The sequence below is a fragment of the Salmo trutta genome, chromosome 33 (genome assembly GCF_901001165.1).
Source record: "Salmo trutta chromosome 33, fSalTru1.1, whole genome shotgun sequence".
NCBI lineage: Eukaryota > Metazoa > Chordata > Actinopteri > Salmoniformes > Salmonidae > Salmo > Salmo trutta.
This window is the reverse complement of record NC_042989.1, coordinates 14,720,384-14,742,492: the sequence shown is the minus strand read 5'-3', so window position 1 is coordinate 14,742,492 and position 22,109 is coordinate 14,720,384. Positions and strand designations below refer to the sequence as shown.

At 41.4% G+C, this 22,109-nt stretch overlaps 1 protein-coding gene across 2 annotated transcripts in view; it reads left to right on the top strand.

The window, feature by feature from the left end:
• The window catches only part of LOC115172441 (syntaxin-binding protein 6), a 121,395-nt gene that overhangs the window by 85,199 nt on the left and 14,087 nt on the right, over nucleotides 1–22,109 (top strand). For both annotated transcript variants that reach the window (XM_029729883.1, XM_029729884.1), the window contains exons 3-4: nucleotides 21,345–21,475; nucleotides 21,637–21,802. In XM_029729883.1, coding sequence (XP_029585743.1) covers nucleotides 21,345–21,475; nucleotides 21,637–21,802 — 297 coding nt within the window. The remainder of the gene's footprint in view (nucleotides 1–21,344; nucleotides 21,476–21,636; nucleotides 21,803–22,109) is intronic.

Genomic DNA, 22,109 nt, shown 5'->3' with positions numbered 1-22,109 from the left:
CAGAATGAAAAAGTGAAAGTTCAGAAACAGTGTGGTCAAATGATTTTCAAAAAGCTCTATGGCCAATCACAGCTTAAAAAGTAGGCTAATGTTTCAAGACTCAAACAGCTCTCTTGCTTCCCTGGAAACCATGTATACAGAGGGATAAACAAACAAGCGAGCTGACTGGTTTCTGAGTCAGTGAAAAGGAGATGCCTTCTCCATGCTCTAACTTGTTATTATAGTGCTGGAACGACCCATCTAACGCTGATCTCTGTCTGGGCCTACTGCATCATTACTGGTCTATTTAAACCTGCCCCGTTCAGGCTGAACTGGAACACATTGTTACACTCCAACAGAGCCTGTCACTGTGATACGCGGTAGGCTAATACTGGCTAGACAGACCACAGCAGCCCACAACAATCCCGTCCACAGTCAATTCATGGGCTCAGGGACAAGGACCTGCTGTGTGGCCCATGTTAGTGCAGGGTGGAGGCCAATGCCATGGCCAGACACCGTGGTAGTGTGGAACGGACACACCATGGTACCTAACAACTAAGCAATGGAGCGCTGCTTGGTTCAATGCTATGTGAGACTCAGTTAATCAATCACCCAGCAGATGCAGAAGACATCATTTGTTCACACGTGGGAGAAACAGTAGAGAAGTGTTTGTCTGTGTTAGAGGAATCATGTGCATTCTCTTAAACAGTGAAATCTTTATCATACCAAAGACAATGTTGAAGTGGTTATTGTGCAAGCTCTGTCGGCTCAAATAGTTTTGTGTCACATGCTTCGTAAACAGGTGTAGACTAACAGTGAAATGCTTACTTAAAGGCCCTTCCCAACAATGAAGAGAACAAATGAGAAGTAATAGAAAAATTATAAGTAACAAATACACATTGAGTAACGATAACTTGGCTATATACACAGGGTACCAGTACCAAGTGGATGTGCTTGGGTACGAGGTAATTGAGGTAGATATGTACATATAGGTAGGGATAAAGTAATTAGGCAACAGGATAGATAATATACAGTAGCAGCAGCATGTGATGACTCAAAAGAATTAGTGCAAAAACGGTCAATGCAGATAGTTAAAGGGATAATCCACCCCCAAACCACTAATTCCTATTATTAACAATGTTAAATAACACTAAAGGTGAAAACATTTGGTGTAATAACAAGATTGGTATAAACATGGGAAAATCATTTCGGGAAATCCATTGCATCTCAAGTCTACTACAAAACCCAATGTTCTATATCTTCCTGGGCTGGCTGGTTATCTAAGTAGCTAGCTCCAAAACATAGCTACACACAATCATACCAAACTCAATATCAACATGTGAAGTAGCTAGCTAGCTGTAAAATCACTAAACATACTGTGCAGTCAATTTTAGGAGTCTCTCACAGAGTTCAACTTGCAGCTTGTCTCTGCCTCTGAGCTATAAATGGCGTCTCTGCCCAGAGCGAGAGCAGCATTATGTTGCTTTCCCACAGAGCTAATTTTGAGATGGGAAACGTCATTAGAATCGGATTGTGTGACGATTAGCTTAGCAACCGCGTGACGCAGCATGACACGTGAATGAGATTGGTCGACAGTCAGTTGGGTGGGCCGTTTTTCCATTAATTGCCCAATGGGATTCCCATCTCCTTCTTTCTGTAATATATCTGTTTCCTACAGACACGGTGCATTACAACATGGTACTTGAAGGAGAAACGGGCATTAATAATTTGGTAGACTGTTTAGACTGAGCACATCTATGCGAAATCTATACTTTGTCATGACGATCTAAACAGATGGATGTGTTATAGACAAGTATGGCCATACCATCTATTGGCTGATTTTGGTGATCTAGTGTATGTCATTGTTTTAAAAGCGTTATGAAATGTGATAAGGGATTACACTAATCTCCAGTGACAAGAATTGTATACCAATGACGCGTTCCACAATTTCCTATTTTACCCACTGATAGAACATAGGCTTTCACCAAATTGACACGAGTTTCATGATTTTTATTTCTGGGGGTGGATTATACATTTAAATCAAATAGCTACCCGGAGTAACTATTTAGCACTTTTATGGCTTGGGGATAGAAGCTGTTCAAAGTCCTGTTAGTTCCAGAGTTGGTGCATCGGTACTGCTTGCCGTGTGGTAGCAGAGAGAACCGCCTATGACTTGGGTGGCTGGAGTCTTTGAAAATGTTTATGGCCTTCCTCTGACACCGCCTGGTATAGAGGTCCTGGATGGCAGGGAGCTCGGCCCCAGTGATGAACTGGGCCGTACTCACTATCCTCTGTAGCGTCTTTCAGTCGGATAGTACGCAGTGATGCAGCCAGTCAAGATGTTGTCAATGGTCCAGCTGTATAATTTTGAGGATCCAAGGGCCCAATGCCAAATCTTTTCAGCCTCCTGAGGAGGAAGAGGCATTGTTGTGCCTTCTTCACAACTGTGTTGGTGTGTGGGGACCATAATTCCTTAGTGATGTGGACACCGAGGAACTTGAAGTTCACGACCCACTCCACTACAGCCCCCTCTGTTTCCTGTAGTCCATCAGCTTCTTTGTCTTGCTGACGTTGAGGGAGAGGTTGTTGTCCTGTCACACAGTTTATGGACAGAGTTTGAATACATGAAACTCCTGTTCTTTGAGAGTTTACACCCTTCCATTTTTATATCTCAATGACCGGGACAAATCCTAGGCAGGGTTTTTTTTTAATGGATTTTAGATATTTTTAATCTCCCTTTAATCCCATATTCAGAGAGTATTTTCATAATATGAAAGGGTCTTTGCTGTGGAGGGGAAAAGAACAGTCTGATCCATGAAAAATGGAGATTAACTGACAGAAGCCGACCAAAATTCCCTTTTCATCTGCCGACAGTAACACTTCCCTTTGTAATTTAAATCAGGGGCACATCACTACCCAGAACACGGTATCTCTGCATTCTGAAAAGAGATACAATTATTCTCTGTTTCAATATTTGAACAGCTCCAACTATCTGGGTGGACAAGGATGAAATAGGACACTGGAGAGAGAAAAAGTTATTCATGTCAGTTTGACAGTTGGATGCAGAAATAGGGATACAATTTTCTTTCCCGTCGGTTTTTCAGGTGTTTTTAACTATGTTTGAATATATTTTGAATTTAACGTCTCATTACCTTCAAGCACAACATCAATTCCGATGTGATGCAAATGGCTCTGAGTGTGTAGCATATGCATGGGGTAACCTAATGATCATTACTATGACAACACCACAAAAATAGGATGGATTGTCAAGGCATTTTTACTAGAACTGTGAGAAGTTACAGATAGGCTGATGTTACTCCGAAAATTAAACGTATTTTCAACGTATTTTAAAGACTACTACAGAAGAGGCTTACATTTTTTTTATTATCATTAAATGTTCTTAGAGACTTTTGGATAATGAAAAAATGCTATGTTTTACCTAGTGCTGGGGGGGTGAATGTTTTGAATGTTCAATATTTTTGGCTTTGGAATTTGCATTAAAAAGCTCATCATTTCATGTCGTTATTTCCAAATGCATTTCATTTAAGAATAATAATTGAAACCGAGATCACAAAAATAAATTATGATTATTTTTTAAATAATCAAACCGAAGCGACCTCAAAATCGCTCAGCCCTAGTTCCACCTTATCAATAGGAGTTCTAGGCCTATCTCCTAGCCAAATTATTGCCAAACTTCAAGCTAGCCTTTAGTTTATATTTTTTTATTTAACCTTTATGTAACTAGGCTAGTCAGTTACGAACACATTCTTATTTACAATGACGGCCTACCCCAGTCAAACCCAGACGACGCTGGGCCAATTGTGCGCCGCCCTATGGGAGTCCCAATCACGGGCGGATGTGATACTGCCTGGATTCGAACCAGGGACTGTAGTGACGCCTCTTTTGCTGAGATGCAGTGCCTTAGACCGCTGCGCCACTCGGGAGCCAGCCCATTACTCTTCCATGATCTGAAGGTAATTTCTTCTCTTCTTCTGTCCATGTGATGCTGAATGTTTTACACTCTAATTAGCTGTTTAAAATAAAGCTCCTCTTGCCTTCAGTCACTTCTGTAATACATTCCATCTAAAACACTCCGCAATAGACGGCACATTAAAGCGATTTAGAGGGCTTGTAAAATCATGAGTGTCAACTATGAAAAACCAACGAGGGTGCCACTAAATCGGACGGTAGGATGCCTTATTAAAACAGGAAGGTCCCTACATGCATTACTGGGAGTACAGCAATTTATTGAAAGATGAAGTTAATTTGTCTGGATTCTGCTGACGGGTTGTAATAGTGCCAGGGAGATGTTGCTGATTAGTGGTTAAATGAGAGATGAAGAGGATGGGAGTCAGTACGCTGTTCCCCACAGACACATGAGTGATGAGAAGATAGACAAAACGGCTATAATGAGGGTTGTTTGGAAGAGCAAAGTTATTGTGTGTGAGACTGAGTGAAAGTAAGAGTGAGTAAAAGAGAGAGTGAGATCTTTTCTTATGACCGACATATCAGGTCAAAGATGTTGAACACTATTCTGAATGGTATAACTGCAAAGACTTCAAGAAGGGTTTCAGAGTTGTAGCCGGTTAGAGAGGAAAGGGACATTCAGAAGAAGTGGGACGAAGTCACAATCTCTGGTAGAGAGCGAGTCATGTTTCTGAAAATAGACACAACAATGACAAGCCATAAAAATTATTCAGATGCAAATAAACACACACACACACACACAGACACACACACAGTTCAGAATTTATGACCGATTACATACAGCAATAATCGAGATGTTTGGAAGAGGAAACCAGGGACACATTCATCACCAAATACAGGGGAAATAAAATACTTCCAGCCTCCATATAGTGGCAGCTCATTCCTTCCCTTCTCATTTCTCCTGCCGGTCAAGGGGAAATGGAGAGGGTGTGTTGTGAGGCCCTGACTACACACTCTGAGCCCCTCCGCACATTTATCACACTGGGCTCTGTTAACACAGGACATTCTCCAGCCCATTCAGCCTGGGCCCTGCTGTGCACATACTAAGAATTCCTCAGGAGCCGGGGCTGGAGGAGTAAGAGAAGCCTTTAATTACACAGGGGCTCATAACTGGTACCTGCCAAGGGGCTTCTCTCCTATTGACTCTGTGGTGGAGTGGGCCTGGCCTGCTCTGCTATCTGATGTCCTCAATGGGGGTTTCTACAGTTGAAATCTGAAGTTTACGTACACCTTAGCCAAATACATTTGAACTCAGTTTCTCACAATTCCTGACATTTAATCCTTGTAAAAATTCCCTTTCTTAGGTCAGTTAGGATAACCACTTTATTTTAAGAATGTGAAATGTCAGAAAAATAGTAGAGAATTATTTCTTTCAGCTTTTATTTCTTTCATCACATTCCCAGTGGGTCAGAAGTTTACATACACTCAATTAGTATTTGGTAGCATTGCCTTTAAATTGTTTAACTTGGGTCAAACATTTTGGATAGATTTCCACAAGCTTCCCACAATAAGTTGGGTGAATTTTGGCCCATTCCTCCTGACAGAGCTGGTGTCACTGAGTCAGGTTTGTAGGCCTCCTTGCTCTCACACGCTTTTTCAGTTCTACTCACAGATTTTCTATAGGATTGAGGTTAGGGCTTTGTGATGGCCACTCCGATACCTTGACTTTGTTGTCCTTAAGCCATTTTGGCACAACTTTGGAAGTACGCGTCGGGTCAATGTCCATTTGGAAGACCCATTTGCGACCAAGCTTTAACCTCCTGACTGATGTCTTGAGATGTTGCTTTAATATATCCACATAATTTTCCTACCTCATGATGCCATCTATTTTGTGAAGTGCACCAGTCCCTCCTGCAGAAAAGCACCCGCACAACATGATGCTGCCACCCCATGCTTCACGGTTGGGATGGTGTTCTTCGGCTTGCAAGCTTCCCCCTTTTTCCTCCAAACATAACGATGGTCATTATGGCCAAACAGTTCTATTTTTGTTTCATCATACCAGAGGACATTTCTCCAAAAAGTATAATCTTTGTCCCCATGTGCGGTTGCAAACCGTAGTCTGGCTTTTTTATGGCTGTTTTGGAGCAGTGGATTCTTCCTTGCTGAGCGGCCTTTCAGGTTATGTCGATATAGGACTCGTTTTACTGTGAATATAGATACTTCTGTACCTGTTTCCAGCATCTTCACAAGGTCCTTTGCTGTTGTTCTGGGATTGATTTGCACTTTTCACACCAAAGTGCGTTCATCTCTAGGAGACAGAACGTCTCCTTCCTAAGGGGTATGACAGCTGCATGGTCCCATGGTGTTTATACTTGCGTACTATTGTTTGTGCAGATGAACGTGGTACCTTCAGGCATTTGGAAATTGCTCCCAAGGATAAACCAGACTTGTGGAGGTCTTGGCTGATTTTTCTTTTGATTTTCCCATGATGTCAAGCAAAGAGGCACTGAGTTTGAAGGTCCGTCTATCAGAAGCTTCTAAAGCCATGACATCATTTTCTGGAATTTTCCAAGCTGTTTAAAGGCACAATCGACTTAGGGTATGTAAACTTTTGACCCACTGGAATTGTAATACAGTGAATTATAAGTGAAATAATCTGTCTGTAAACAATTCTTGGAAATTGACTTAGGACATCTATTTTGTGCATGTCACAACAGACTTGCCAAAACTATAGTTTGTTAACCTCTATGGGACCGGCGGGACGAATTCGTCCCACCTACGTAACAGCCAGTTGAATCCAGTGGCGCGATTTTTAAAACGTTTGAAATACTATTACTTCAATTTCTCAAACATATGACTATTTTACAGCTATTTAAAGACAAGACTCTCGTTAATCTAACCACACTGTCCGATTTCAAAAAGGCTTTACAACGAAAGCAAAACATTAGATTATGTCAGGAGAGTGCCCAGCCAGAAATAATCAGACACCCATTTTTCAAGCTAGCATATAATGTCACAAAAACCCAAACCACAGCTAAATGCAGCACTAACCTTTTTATGCTCTTCATCAGATGACACACCTAGGACATTATGTTATACAATACATGCATGTCTGTTCAATCAAGTTCATATTTATATCAAAAACCAGCTTTTTACATTAGCATGTGACGTTCAGAAAAAGCATACCCCCCGCAAACTTCCGGGGAATTTACTAACAATTTGCTAAATTACTCACGATAAACATTCACAAAAAGCATAACAATTATTTTAAGAATTATAGATACATTACTCCTCTATGCACTCGATTATGTCCGATTTTAAAATAGCTTTTCGGATGAAGCACATTTTGCAATATTCTAAGTACATAGCCCAGCCATCACGGGCTAGCTATTTAGACACCCGGCAAGTTCAGCCTTCACCAAAATCACATTTCCTATAAGAAAAATGGTCTTACCTTTCCTGTTCTTCGTCAGAATGCACTCCCAGGACTTCTACTTCAATAACAAATGTAGGTTTGGTCCCAAATAATCCATCGTTATGTTCCATCAGCGACGTTTTGTTCGTGCGTTCTAGACACTATCAGAATGCTAAATCACGGTCGTGCGCATGGCGCAGAACGTGACAAAAAAAATCTAAATATTCCATTACCTTACTTCGAAGCATGTCAACCGCTGTTTAAAATCAATTTTTATGCAATTTATCTCGTAGAAAAGCGATAATATTCCGACCGGGAATCTGCAATTAGCTAAACAGCCGAAGGAAAATACTCCACGGGGTCGAATCGCGCACGCGCCTAATTCTATTGTCCTCTGATGCGACACTTGGAAAAGGGGATTCTGTGTTTCAGCCTGAGGCTGCCTCTTCATCGTTCAGGTTTTTCCCGGGTTCTGAGAGCCTATTGGAGCCCTAGGAATTGTCACGTTACAGCTAAGATCCTGACTCTTCAATAAACAGAAGCAAGAACAACAACACCTTGTCAGACAGGGTACTTCCTGCATGAAACCTTCTCAGGTTTTTGCCTGCCATAGGAGTTCTGTTATACTCACAGACACCATTCAAACAGTTTTAGAAACTTTAGGGTGTTTTCTATCCAAACCTGAACAATAACATGCATATTCTAGCTTCTGAGTTGGTGTAGGAGGCAGTTAAAAATGGGCACATATTTTTTCCAAAATTCTCAATGCTGCCCCCTAGCCCGTAGAGGTTAACGAGAAATGTATGGAGTGGTTGAAAAACGAGTTTTAATGACTCCAACCTAAGTGTATGTAAACTTACGACTTCAACTGTATGTAATGACATGCAGGGAAAGGAGTGTGGTACAATGTAAAGCTTAACGGCATATTTAAGGGGCTATGTTTAAGGGTTATTTACAGATAGTGATAAAGATTGCAGAATAAATTGTGTGAGTATGTGTGCATGTCTCAGGTTACTGCCAATAACATAGTATTCCCCACTGCGGGCATAGCCTAAAATGGAAAACATTTGAAGCGACTCAACTATACAGGGTGTATTGAGATGCTGGACATTAATCCTCTGGATAGCATTGTGGGATAATGCAACTACTTAGGCATTTATAACAAGACATTCCTTACCAGTTACCTCTTTGCCGTGATCTAACCTAGCGTGCATAGATGTATCTGTGTTTAATCTATCTCTCACCCAAAACTACCTCTCCACACAATATCAGGTCAGTTTATATAATAAAAGATTTCCAATAATGTATGTATGTATGTATGTATGTATGTATGTATGTATGTATGTATGTATGTATGTATGTATGTATGTATGTATGTATACACTGCTCAAAAAAATAAAGGGAACACTTAAACAACACAATGTAACTCCAAGTCAATCACACTTCTGTGAAATCAAACTGTCCACTTAGGAAGAAACACTGATTGACAATAAATTTGACATGCTGTTGTGCAAATGGAATAGACAACAGGTGGAAATTATAAGCAATTAGCAAGACACCCCCAATAAAGGAGTGGTTCTGCAGGTGGGGACCACAGACCACAGACCACTTCCTATGCTTCCTGGCTGATGTTTTGGTAACTTTTGAATGCTGGCGGTGCTTTCATTCTAGTGGTAGCATGAGACGGAGTCTACAACCCACACAAGTGGCTCAGGTAGTGCAGCTCATCCAGGATGGCACATCAATGCGAGCTGTGGCAAGAAGGTTTGCTTTGTCTGTCAGCGTAGTGTCCAGAGCATGAAGGCGCTACCAGGAGACAGGCCAGTACATCAGGAGATGTGGAGGAGGTCGTAGGAGGGCAACAACCCAGCAGCAGAACCGCTACCTCAGCCTTTGTGCAAGGAGGAGCAGGAGGAGCACTGGCAGAGCCCTGCGAAATGACCTCCAGCAGGCCACAAATGTGCATGTGTCTGCTCAAACGGTCAGAAACAGACAGACTCCATGAGGACTCCACAGGTGGGGGTTGTGCTTACAGCCCAACACCGTGCAGGACGTTTGGCATTTGCCAGAGAACACCAAGATTGGCAAATTCGCCACTGGCGCCCTATGCTCTTCACAGATGAAAGCAGATTCACACTGAGCACATGTGACAGACGTGACAGAGTCAGGAGACGCCGTGGGGAACGTTCTGCTGCCTGCAACATCCTCCAGCATGACCGGTTTGGCGGTGGGTCAGTCATGGTGTGGGGTGGCATTTCTTTGGGGGGCCGCACAGCCCTCCATGTGCTCGCCAGAGGTAGCCTGACTTCCATTAGGTACCGAGATGAGATCCTCAGACCCCTTGTGAGACCATATGCTGGTGCGGTTGGCCCTGGGTTCCTCCTAATGCAAGACAATGCAAGACCTCATGTGGCTGGAGTGTGTCAGCAGTTCCTGCAAGAGGAAGGCATTGATGCTATGGACTGGCCCGCCCGTTCCCCAGACCTGAATCCAATTGAGCACATCTGCGACATCATGTCTCGCTCCATCCACCAACGCCACGTTGCACCACAGACTGTCCAGGAGTTGGCGGATGTTTTAGTCAAGGTCTGGGAGGAGATCCCTCAGGAGACCATCCGCCACCTCATCAGGAGCATGCCCAGGCGTTGTAGGGAGGTCATACAGGCACGTGGAGGCCACACACACTACTGAGCCTCATTTTGACTTGTTTTAAGGACATTACATCAAAGTTGGATCAGCCTGTAGTGTGGTTTTCCACTTTAATTTTGAGTGTGACTCCAAATCCAGACCTCCATGGGTTGATAAATTGGATTTCCATTTTCCACCTTTGATTTTGTGATTTTGTTGTCAGCACATTCAACTATGTAAAGAAAAAAGTATTTAATAAGATTATTTCATTCATTCAGATCTAGGATGTGTTGTTTAAGTGTTCCCTTTATTTTTTTGAGCAGTATATGTATGTATGTATGTATGTATGTATGTGTATTTTTTTTATTTAACCTTTATTTAACCAGGAAGGGCTCATTGAGATTTAAAATCTCTTTTTCAAGAGCGTCCTGGCAGCGCCAAGTCATTACAAAAATTACAGACAAACAAAACTACAATTAATCTAGTAAAAACCATAGAATTAACAAAGAATATAACAAAATCAAAAACAGCAAATTAAAAACATTGACATGTCAGGGAATCAGTCTCAAGATCATTCATCAGTGATTTAAAAATACCAATCGGGACAAGTTCTTCCAGTTTTAAAGTATTTTGTAAGGCGTTCCAAGACGATGGCGCAGAGTACATAAAAGCCCTTTTACCAAATTCAGTTCGGACATTTGGAACAGTTAGCAGGATAAAGTCCTGCGAACGAAGAGCGTACCCACCACATTTCTGAACAATAAAATGCCCAAATAAAAAGGTAGTAAACCCAAAATGGCTTTGTAAATAAAAGTATACCAGTGACTGAGCCTACGAGTGACTAGAGAAGGCCAGCCAACCCTGGTATACAAAGTGCAGTGGTGCTTAAGGGTTTTGCAATTTAAAATACATCTCAAAGTGCCATGGTAAAGGGTGTCAATTGATCTCAAACACTGAGCGGAAGCATTCATATATAAAATATCCCCATAGTCTAGTAAAGGCATAAATGTAGCTGATACTAGCCTCCTGGCTTCAAAAGAAAAACAAGCCTTATTCCTAAAATAAAATCCTAATTTCAGCTTCAATTTTTTTGTAAGTTGTTGAATATGCATTTTAAAAGAGAGGCCATCATCAATCAAAATTCCAAGATATTTATATGAGGTTACAACCTCAATCTCCTTGCCCTGACAAGTAGTAATAGGTGAAAGGTTCAGAGGTCTATTTCTTGCTTTAGAAACACCAGTAGTTTAGTTTTGTCAGTATTGAGGATAAGCTTCAATTGAGACAAGGTATGTTGAACAGTATTAAAAGCAGTTTGCAAGTTCTGGAAAGCTTTTGTAAGAGATGAAGCACAACAGTAAATAACAGTATCATCAGCATAAAAATGAATTTGTGCATTTTGGACATTTTTGTCTAAATTATTTATATCAATAGTGAATAAGAGAGGACCAAGTACAGAGCCTTGGGGCACACCATTTAAAACAGACAAATTAACAGACCTAAGCCCATCAAATTGAGTGCACTGAGTTCTATCAGACAGATAGTTAACAAACCATGCAACTGCATGCTCTGAAAGACCTACACTCGACAATCTCTGCCTTTAGTATAGCATGATCAACTGTATCAAAAGCCTTAGAGAGATCAATAAAAAGTGAGACACAATGCTGTTTTTTGTCAAGAGCTTCAGTGATATCATTTAAAACCTTCATGGCTGCTGTAATTGTGCTATGCTTCTTCCTGAAATCCGATTGGTACATTGATAAAATAGAGTTAGTAAATAAAAACTATGTATGTAGAATAGTGAAGACATCAAAACTATGCAATAACACACATGGAATCATGTAGTAACCAAAAAAGTGTTAAATCAAAATATTTTATATTTGACATTCTTGAAAATAGCCACCCTTTGACTTGAATGCTTTGCACACTCTTGGCATTCCCTCAACCAGCTTCATGAGGTAGTCAACCTGGAATGCATTTCAATTAACTTTTAACAAGACACACCTGTTAATTTGTGGAATTTCTTTCCTTCTTAATGCATTTGAGCCAATCAGCTGTGTTGTGACAAGGTAGGGGTGGTATACAGATGAAAGCCATATTTGGTAAAAGACCAATTCCATATTATGGCAAGAACAGCTCAAATAAGCAAAGAGAAATGACAGTTCATCATTACTTTAAGACATGAAGGTCAGTCAATCTGGGAACATTACAAGAACTTTGAAAGTTTCTTCAAGAGCAGTCGCAATAACCATCAAGCGCTATGATGAAACTGACTCATGAGGACCGCCACTGGAAAGGAAGACCCAGAGTTACCTCTGCTGCAGAGGATAAGTTCATTAGAGTTACCAGCATCAGAAATTGTAGCCCAAAGAAGTGCTTCAGAGTAACAGACATCTCAACATCAACTGTTCAAAGGAGACTGTGAATCAGGCCTTCATGGTCAAATTGCTGCAAAGAAACTACTACTAAAGAACACCAATAAGAAGAGACTTGCTTGCCACTACTAAGGGATTTTTCAGGAACTCCATGTTGCGTCGTGCTTAAGAACAGCCCTTTGTCGTGGTATATTGGCCGTATACCACACCCCCTCGTGTCTTAGTGCTTAATTATGTTCCAACCTTCCGACCCTTCACTTAAGAAAAAAATCGTCCCATGCCTGAATCTAGTTGATCCATGCCTTGAGCCATCAGGAACAAGATAAAGCATTACTGTCAAAGCAGTGGTATTAAATGTCAGACCAATTTAGTTTAAGTCAAATGATATAATTATTGAACAATCTGGAATGGTTTACATCAAGTTGAAACAGGTTTAAAGAACTTGGCGAAGTACTGACTGTGTCCGATATTGGAAGATATTTCCCAAACTACTGGCCAGACATTAGCTTGGAATAGCCTTCATTTCTCAGAACAAGAATAGACGGACGAGTTTCTGAGGAAAGTTATTTGTTTCTAGCCATTTTGACTCTGTAATCGAACCCACAAATGCTGATGCTCCAGATACTCAACTAATCAAAAGGCCAGTTTTATTGCTTCTTTAAGCAGGACAACAGTTTTCAGCTGTGCTAACATACAGTTGAAGTCGGATTGTTTACATAACCTAAGTTTTAATGACTCCAACCTAAGTGTTTCAACCACTCCACACATTTCTTGTTAACAAACTATAGTTTTGGCAAGTTGGTTAGGACATCTACTTTGTGCATGACAAGTAATTGTCAATTGTTTAGACAGATTATTTCACTTATAATTCACTGTGTCACAATTCCAGTGGGTCAGAAGTTTACATACACTAAGTTGATTGTGCCTTTACACAGCTTGGAAAATTCCAGAAAGTTATGTCATGGCTTTAGAAGCTTCTGATAGGCGAATTTACATAATTTGAGTAAATTCAAAAAAATCTGCCAAGACCTCAGAAAAAAAAATGTGTAGACCTCCACAAGTCTGGTTCACCCTTGGGAGCAATTTCCAAATGCCTGAAGGTACAACGTTCATCTGTACAAACAGTATGCAAGTATAAACACCATGGGACCACGCAGCCGTCATACCGCTCAGGAAGGAGACGCGTTCTGTCTCCCTAGAGATGAACGTACTTTGGTGCAAAAAGTGCAAATCATTCCCAGAACAACAGCAAAGGACCTAGTGAAGATGCTGGAGGAAACGGGTACAAAAGTATCTGTAAAACGAGTCCTATATCGACATAACCTGAAAGGTCGCTCAGCAAGGAAGAAGCCACTGCTCCAAAACGGCCATAAAAAAGCCAGACTACGGTTTGCAACTGCACATGGGGACAAAGATCATACTTTTGGAGAAATGTCTTCTGGTCTGATGAAACAAACACAGAACTGTATGGCCATAATGACCATCGTTATGTTTGGAGGTAAAAGGGGGAGGCTTGCAAGCCGAAGAACACCATCCCAACAGTGAAGCACGGGGTGGCAGCATGGGGGTGCTTTGCTGCAGGAGAGACTGGTGCACTTCACAAAATAGATGGCATCATGAGGTAGGAAAATTACATGGATATATTGAAGCAACATCTCAAGACATCAGTCAGGAAGTTAAAGCTTGGTCGCAAATGGGTCTTCCAAATGGACAATGACCCCAAACATACTTCCAAAGTTGTGGCAAAATGGCTTAAGGACAACAAAGTCAAGGTATTGGAGTGGCCATCACAAAGCCCTGACCTCAATCCTATAGAAAATCTGTGGGCAGAAATGAAAAAGCGTGTACGAGCAAGGAGGCCTACAAACCTGACTCCGTTACACCAGCTCTGTCAGGAGGAATGGGCCAGAATTCACCCAACTTATTGTAGGAAGCTTGTGGAAGGCTACCTGAAACGTTTGACCCAAGTTAAACAATTTTAAAGGCAACGCTACCAAATACTAATTGAGTTTATGTAAACTTCTGACCCACTGGAAATGTGATGAAATAAATAAAAGCTGAAATAAATCACTCAACTATTATTCTGAAATTTCACGTTCTTAAAATAAAGTGGTGATCCTAACTGACCTAAGACAGGGAATTTTTACAAGCATTAAATGTCAGGAATTGTGAGAAACTGAGTTAAAATGTATTTGGCTAAGGTGTATGTAAACTTCTGACTTCACCTGTAATTGCAGAAGGGTTTTCTAATGAACAATTAGCCTTTTTAAAATGATTAGCTAACACAACGTGCCATTGGAACACAGGAGTGATGGTTGCTGATAATGGGCCTCTGTACGCCTATGTAGATATTCCATTTATTAATTTTTCAATCAGCTGTTTCCAGCTACAATAGTCATTTACAACATTAAATGTCTACACTGTATTTCTGATCAATTGAATGTTATTTCAATGGCCCAAAAATGTGTTTTTCTCTCAAAAACAAGGACATTTCTAAAGTGACCCCAAACTTTTGAAGGGTGGTGTACATTTAGGAAAATTGCACATTAATAAATTGGCAACAGCCTCTATACCCTCCCACCTATCCATATCCTGTCTCAAGTAGCCCACAAAAGCCAGCATGGATGAAATGCAAGAATTGACTAATATTTGCCATATTCTAATAAATGTCATGTGCCAACATATTGTCACAGTCCGTGCCATGGTGAAATTTGAACTCCTGTAGATCTGGGAAAGGATCACTACCGCTACCTCACTTTCCAACCAAGGTGCATAAATTGAGGAGGAAACCGATTCAGCAACACTTGAAGGACAAATGGAATGAAATAAATAAATAAAAAAAGCTTCTTTATTGCAAAGTGTAGAAACGCCGTGTTTTGGCTTTTGGCCTTCAGGGTCTTCTAAAATAATTGGATGGAGAGTAATTAGATCTGAAATAATTGTATGGTGAAACTTGCATCCAGCCAAGGTGTCCAACCAGAAAAGCAAGGAGAGGAAAACAACATTATTTAGCTGAAAAATAGATTTAGCAAGAAGTAGGCATTTGGAATTAAATGTGGAGTCGAGCTTTATGGTTACGTGATGACATCACATGCCGCATACAGAACCTACAAATGTATTCTGCAATTATCATTTATTTGAAAAACACTTTCCATAATTTGGTCACAAAGTTCGACAAGATAAAATGTTAATCTTCAGAACATTTCTCCTATAGCTGCCATTTCCATTACACATGTTGTATTGTTTTTTTCTGCATTGCTTCGTCAAATAATCCTGGGTCAATGGAAACCTGCCTACTATAGCCAGTTAAACTCAGATACTGCCTGTCTAAGAAAAATCTGATAAATCTCACCAATTCAATATTTGGCAAAGTTCCAAAGAAGGCATCTCAGTATAAAAACATCTCTGTGATCACCCTGTTCCATTAGTATTCTGTCAGGGACTCCATTCCACTCTTGCCCAGTCTGGAGACATTATCTCCATTTTCCCTAAAAGATAAAACGAGTACTTTGTCATCAATCTTGTCATTGTTGTTTTCTCTGTGATGGGGATAACTTGACTTTTGTCTTGGAGGATAATGTTTATTTTCTGTTGTCGTCACATGTACTTTTGAGAATGCTGGGCATGACAAGTGTAATCCTCCCTCGTGCTCATGTTAAGGCATTGTTTTCCATGTCCAGACAGGATAAGAGCCCAATCTGATATACCTTCATGATTTCAAGGAGGTAGGTAGACATTTCAAGTGAGGATAATACAACTCAGACAACAGAAAAACAACAACTCCATGGGGAATTGAGTGCATGGTTAGGTAACTTGATAAGGTTGGATCTCAACATACTCCTCCAATATTCCACATCTAACAGGTATAGTAATCAGAGCCTTGTGTGTTGAGATTTTCAACTTAAACATTTAGGTACCAATCATTCAGGCGTCACCGTATCTTGCATCACAAAACATAATCACTCATTCAAGTCAGGTTGACTGGTATGTTTGTAAACTAGCTTCAACTTTCGTCCATTAAGAATTCGTCACATTTCAGGTGCATGGCATCTTAAACTCGTCAACCTTTGACCATTCCTCCCGTCCTACAGAGTAAATGATGGATGCTGTCTCTGTTAAATAGCAGCAATGCATCTCCCCTCACATTTAGTCAATAAGAAAGGTACCGGGGTTGGTCGGTGGCATTGTGTGGAATCCATCTTTAAAAAGGACAGATAGAGCCTAGGAGTTGTTAAACAAACATTTTTAAAAACAATATCTCAGATGGTTCTCCTACTCCAGGGACAAAGCAGACTATAATTAGAACCCAATGGGCAGTCATTTCAGAGAATATCCTGCATGAAATCCATCTATCAGAAACAAAGCCCGTTTCACAGTTTGGATCGGTGTTCACGAGGAGAGCTTATACAAAATCTTTACTAGTTAATACATTCAATTATGTAAGCGAAGTGATGATACAAACCAATCAAACAATGCTACAAAAGGGTAATCCATTTTATGATTGCTTATTCATTTATTTTCGTCATTAAAGAGGGGGTCTGGGATCACTCAATGACAGACTCATAAACGGGTCTATAAATATTGAACATGTTTGTAAAGTGATATATACACACACTGAACAAAAATATAAACGCAACATGCAACAATTTAAAATATTTTACTAAATTACAGTTCATAATGAAATCAGTCAATTGAAATACATTCATTATGCCCTAATCTATGGATTTCACACAACAGAAATACAGATATGCATCTGTTGGCCACAGAAGGTCAGTATCTGGTGTGACCTCCATTTGCCTCATGCATCGTGAAATATCTCCTTAGCGTAGAGTTGATCAGGCTGTTCATTGTGGCTTGTGGAATGTTGTCCGACTCCTCTTCAATGGCTGTGCAAAGTTGCTGGATATTGGCGGGAACTGGAACGCTGTCGAACACGTCGACCCAGAACATCCCAAACATGCTCAATGGGTGACATGTCTGGTGACTATGCAGGCCATGGAAGAACTTGGACATTTTCAGCTTCCAGGAATTGTGTACAGATCCTTGCGTCATGGGGCCGTGCATTATCATTTTTGATTTAACGACTGTTTTACCAGGTAAGTTGACTGAGAACACTCTCATTTACACCAATGACCTGGAGAATAGTTATAGGGGAGAGGTGTGGGGATGAATGAACCAATTGGAAGCTGGGGATGATTAGGTGGCCATGATGGTATGAAGCCAGATTGGGAATTTAGCCAGGACATTTGGATTAAAACCCCTACTCTTACAATAAGTGCCATGGGATCTTAAGTGACCACAGAGAATCAGGTCAACCGTTTAACATCCCATACTGAAACATGAGATGATGGCGTGGAGGAATGGCAGGGCAATGGGCCTCAGGATCTCGTCACGGTATCTCTGTGGATTCAAATAGCAAATCAATGAAATGCAAGTGTGTATGTTGTCTGTAGCTTATGCCTGCCCATACCATAACCCCACCGCCACCATGGTGCACTCTGTTCACAACGTTGACATCAGCAAACCGGTTGCCCACACAACGCCATACATTGTCATCTGCCCGGTACAGTTGAAACCGGGATTCACCCGTGAAGAGCTTCTCCAGCGTGCCAGTGGCCATCGAAGGTGAGCATTTGCCCACTGAAGTCGGTTACGACGCCGAACTGCAGTCAGGTCAAGATCCTGGAGAAGATGACTAGAAAGCAGATTACCTTCCCTGAGACGGTTTCTGACAGTTTGTGCAGAAATTTTTCGATTGTGCAAACACACAGTTTAAGCTGTCTCAGACAATCCCGCAAATGAAGAAGACGGATGTGGAGGTCCTAGGCTGGCATGGTTACACACATGGTAACAAATAAAGTACATTACAATGATATATTTTACTTTATGGGGACTGAATGCTGAGTTAAGGCTCCCAGGCTTGCAAGGACAGACCAGATACAAATTCAATTAGCACTAACGTGAGAAGTAAAAGCTGTCGAGGCGTTTGGGCCCAACAAGTGCAGGAGTCTTTGAAGCATCCTCTGAAGCCCCCTCCTGCTGTTCAAAGACCATACACTGGCATTTTCTACAAGAAATCTGCCTCCAGAAATAAAAGCACACGCGCACTGTTGGGGCGAGTGACTCTGAACTTACAATGGCTAGCCACAAGTTGTTATACATTTAATTTTTTCTTGTGCATTTTGCCTCATGACTCCTGCATACTTTGTTGACTACAAACATTCTTTACCCAACTGTGGGACATACTGTATTGGTTACACAGACTTTAGGCCTCCCATCCTATTCTAACCACCTCTCGCTGGCTTTGTAGTCATCTTACCTGATGAAATTGCTGTACAATATGATCTTGTTGCCATCTGATGCACATTCAGATGTCATAAATCAGCACTGCAGAGCTCTCCCTGTCCTATGCCGTGCCTTGATTGTATTTCTGCTAATGATATCTGGAAATGTGCATGTACACCCTGGCCTATCTACTGTTGCTATCCCCAATTCTGACTTGTGCTCTGATATCTGCTTCACTGATTTCTACTCTCGTAAAAGCCTGGGTTTTCCGAAAGTTAATATTGCCTGCTAACCTGTATTTCTTTTAGCGAAATATGCAGGTTTAAAAATATATACTTCTGTGTATTGATTTTAAGAAAGGCATTGATGTTTATGGTTAGGTACAGTCGTGCAACGATTGCTTTTTTTCGCGAATGCGCTTTTGTTAAACCATCCCCCGTTTGGCGAAGTTGGCTGTCTTTGTTAGGAAGAAATAGTCTTCACAGTTCGCAACAAGCCAGGCGGCCCAAACTGCTGCATATACCCTGACTCTGTTGCAAGAGAAGTGACACAATTTTCCTAGTTAATATTGCCTGCTAACATGAATTTCTTTTAACTAAATATGCAGGTTTAAAAATATATACTTGTGTATTGATTTTAAGAAAGGCATTGATGTTTATGGTTGGAGCAACGTGTACCTAAGCGATTATATGCAACGCAGGACAGGCTAGATAAACTAGTAATATCATCAACCATGTGTAGTTAACTAGTGATTGTGATTGATTGATCGTATAAAAAACAATAAGTTTAATGCTAGCTAGCAACTTACCTTGGCTTCTTACTGCATTCGTGTAACAGGCAGGCTCCTCGTGGAGTGCAATGTAAAGCAGGTGGTTAGAGCGTTGGACTAGTTAACCGTAAGGTTGCAAGATTGAATCCCTGAGCTGACAAGGTAAAAATCTGTCGTTCTGCCCCTGAACAAGGCAGTTAACCCACTGTTCCTAGGCCGTTATTGAAAATAAGAATGTGTTCTTAACTGACTTGTCTAGTTAAATAAAGGTCTTAAAAAAAAAAAAAATTTAAACGTAACATCGGAGTCCAAAAATACCGATTTCCGATTGTTACGAAAACTTGAAATCGGCCCTAATTAATCGGCCATTCCGATTAATCGGTCGACCTCTACTCTGTAGGCGTGTTAGTCAAGAAGAACCCATTTAAAGAAACCAGTTCCACTTTGTAGATGGATACATTTACTGGTTAAACAGAAGGTGCTTCCATTGCTCACTGGAAGTCTGTAATATCAAAATGAGCAGAGTATCTTACCAGAAGCACCACGCGGCTCAGGTAGAAAACGGGACTCTTCACACCAAGCCCCTGACTGTCGCACACTGAGATCAGTCCACAAGTTCCGCTGTTAGATACAGCTGTATAAATGGACATGTACAATATATCCAAACATCTCCCCTCACCAAGGAGATACTATCACAACAAACAGGATGATGCAAAAAACAGAGATCTAGCCCTTCCTATGTTATTAAAAAGACAACGTGAATAACAGACAGGGATCTAGCCCTACCTATGTTTTTGAAAAGACAACGTGAATAACAGGAGAAGGGCTTGGTCTGACACTAGGCCTCAAAAACATGTTGGTAACTGATAACAACCTGCCCAGATGGGACTGTGTTTTGGAAACCAAACTCTGAACAGAAGAGGAGTGACCTACACAAGGCCTATCTGTCTATCCAGAAAGACACAATGGCAGATGGGGAGAGCGGAAACAGTGGCCTGGTATTTGGGCCAGCAAAAACAACACAGGAGCACGTTGGCCCTTCCAAAAGATATTGGCGTGCCTGGATCCAGCTGTGCACGCATGCAGTGGTTCTGACACATGACGGAACTCTGAACAGGATGATCTGTAAACACAGAGCTTTGATCCATGGAAAGAGTCTGGGCTGCGGGGAGGTGTGGTGATGTCACAGGGCAGGATGTGGATACTAGATACTACAGTAGGCCTCAGGCTGTACTCACTAGTATGAGTACTCCTCTTTGGCTAAACCACACGTGTTGATTTATACTTTCCCTCTTTCTCCAGATACTGAAAGTAGATTATCTAGCACAAGGCTTTAGCCGTTCTTGATATCCACTTAGATTTAGTCGACAGAGGACTGGAAGCAATACATCATTTTTATCGATACAAACGGGTGCTTTTCTTTTGTGCGAGTTGCATCTGGTGAAGTGTAAAAGGTGCCATAACCGCAGACTCTGACAGGACCAACGAAGTTAACTTTTTATTTTCTTTGTCACACTGCACCTTATCGTACTGTCAGACACTGTGTGGTTGGGTTAAAGACGATAGCTCCCATTGGAAGTAAATGAAAGATTAGTAGGCATATTCTAACTGGATAACTATAATGTCCAAGGCCCGGCCACAGGGAGGTCCAGTCAACATTAGGCCAGGCTGTGTCTCAGGAAAAAAATAGCTTTTTATTTTCTGTTGCTTTTGCTGATAAGCCTATGTTGTTTTTGGCACCAATGACCTCTGTATTCCTGAGCACAGCTGCTATGGAGGAAGCTTGTCACTCTCATTGCTTGTGGTGACCATAGTGTGTTCTCACATTCCCTCTGTTCAAAACAGCACCTTCATTATATGAACATTTGGCATCTAACTTTGTTCAATTTAAATTGAATCCCTTACTATTGTTAACAGATAATATTTTTAGTTTTGAACTAAATGTTACTTAATTTCTTCTTCGCAGTGACAAATAAGAAGCCTTCCCATGTGTCCATCACCAAGGTGAAGCAGTTCCCAGGCTCATCATCCTTCGCCAAGAGGTCAATGTGGACCATCGACCAGCTGAGACAGGTCAACGGCTGTGACCCCAACAAAGTGAGTTTACAGTTCACTGAACCTCCCTGCCGAGGGCTGAGTTTTTCCTGACTACATGACCTGGCCCATTTCATTAGGGCAAATCCCATATCAACATCTAGTGCCTTGTTCATGCTTGTTCGCTATCTCTCTTGCTCTGTTTCTGTATCTCTCTCTATAAGGACTGTCCAGAGTTTGACTTGGCATTTGACAATGCCTTTGACCAGTGGGTGGCTGGCTCGGCCGGCGAAAAGTGCACCTTTATCCAGATCCTCCACCACACCTGCCAGCGCTACAGCTCTCAGAGCAAGCCAGAATTTGTCAACTGTCAGTCCAAACTGCTGGGAGGTAAGAGACACCGTGACAAGACACACCATCTCTCTCTCTCTCTCTCGCTCTTGCTCTCACTAACTGTATGAAAGTCTGGGTTTTTTCTGCCTTTTCAGTTTTTTCAGGCCGCCTATGTCCAAACAATAACTTAAACGACTAAAACCAGATATTAATTATGTAGAAAAGATAATGTGGGGGCCTCCCGAGTGCTGCAGTGGTCTAAGACTCTGCATCACAGTGCTAGCTGTGCCATTAGAGATCCTGGTTCGAGTCCAGGCTCTGTCACAGCTGGCCACGACCGGGAGACCCATGGGGCGGCGCATAA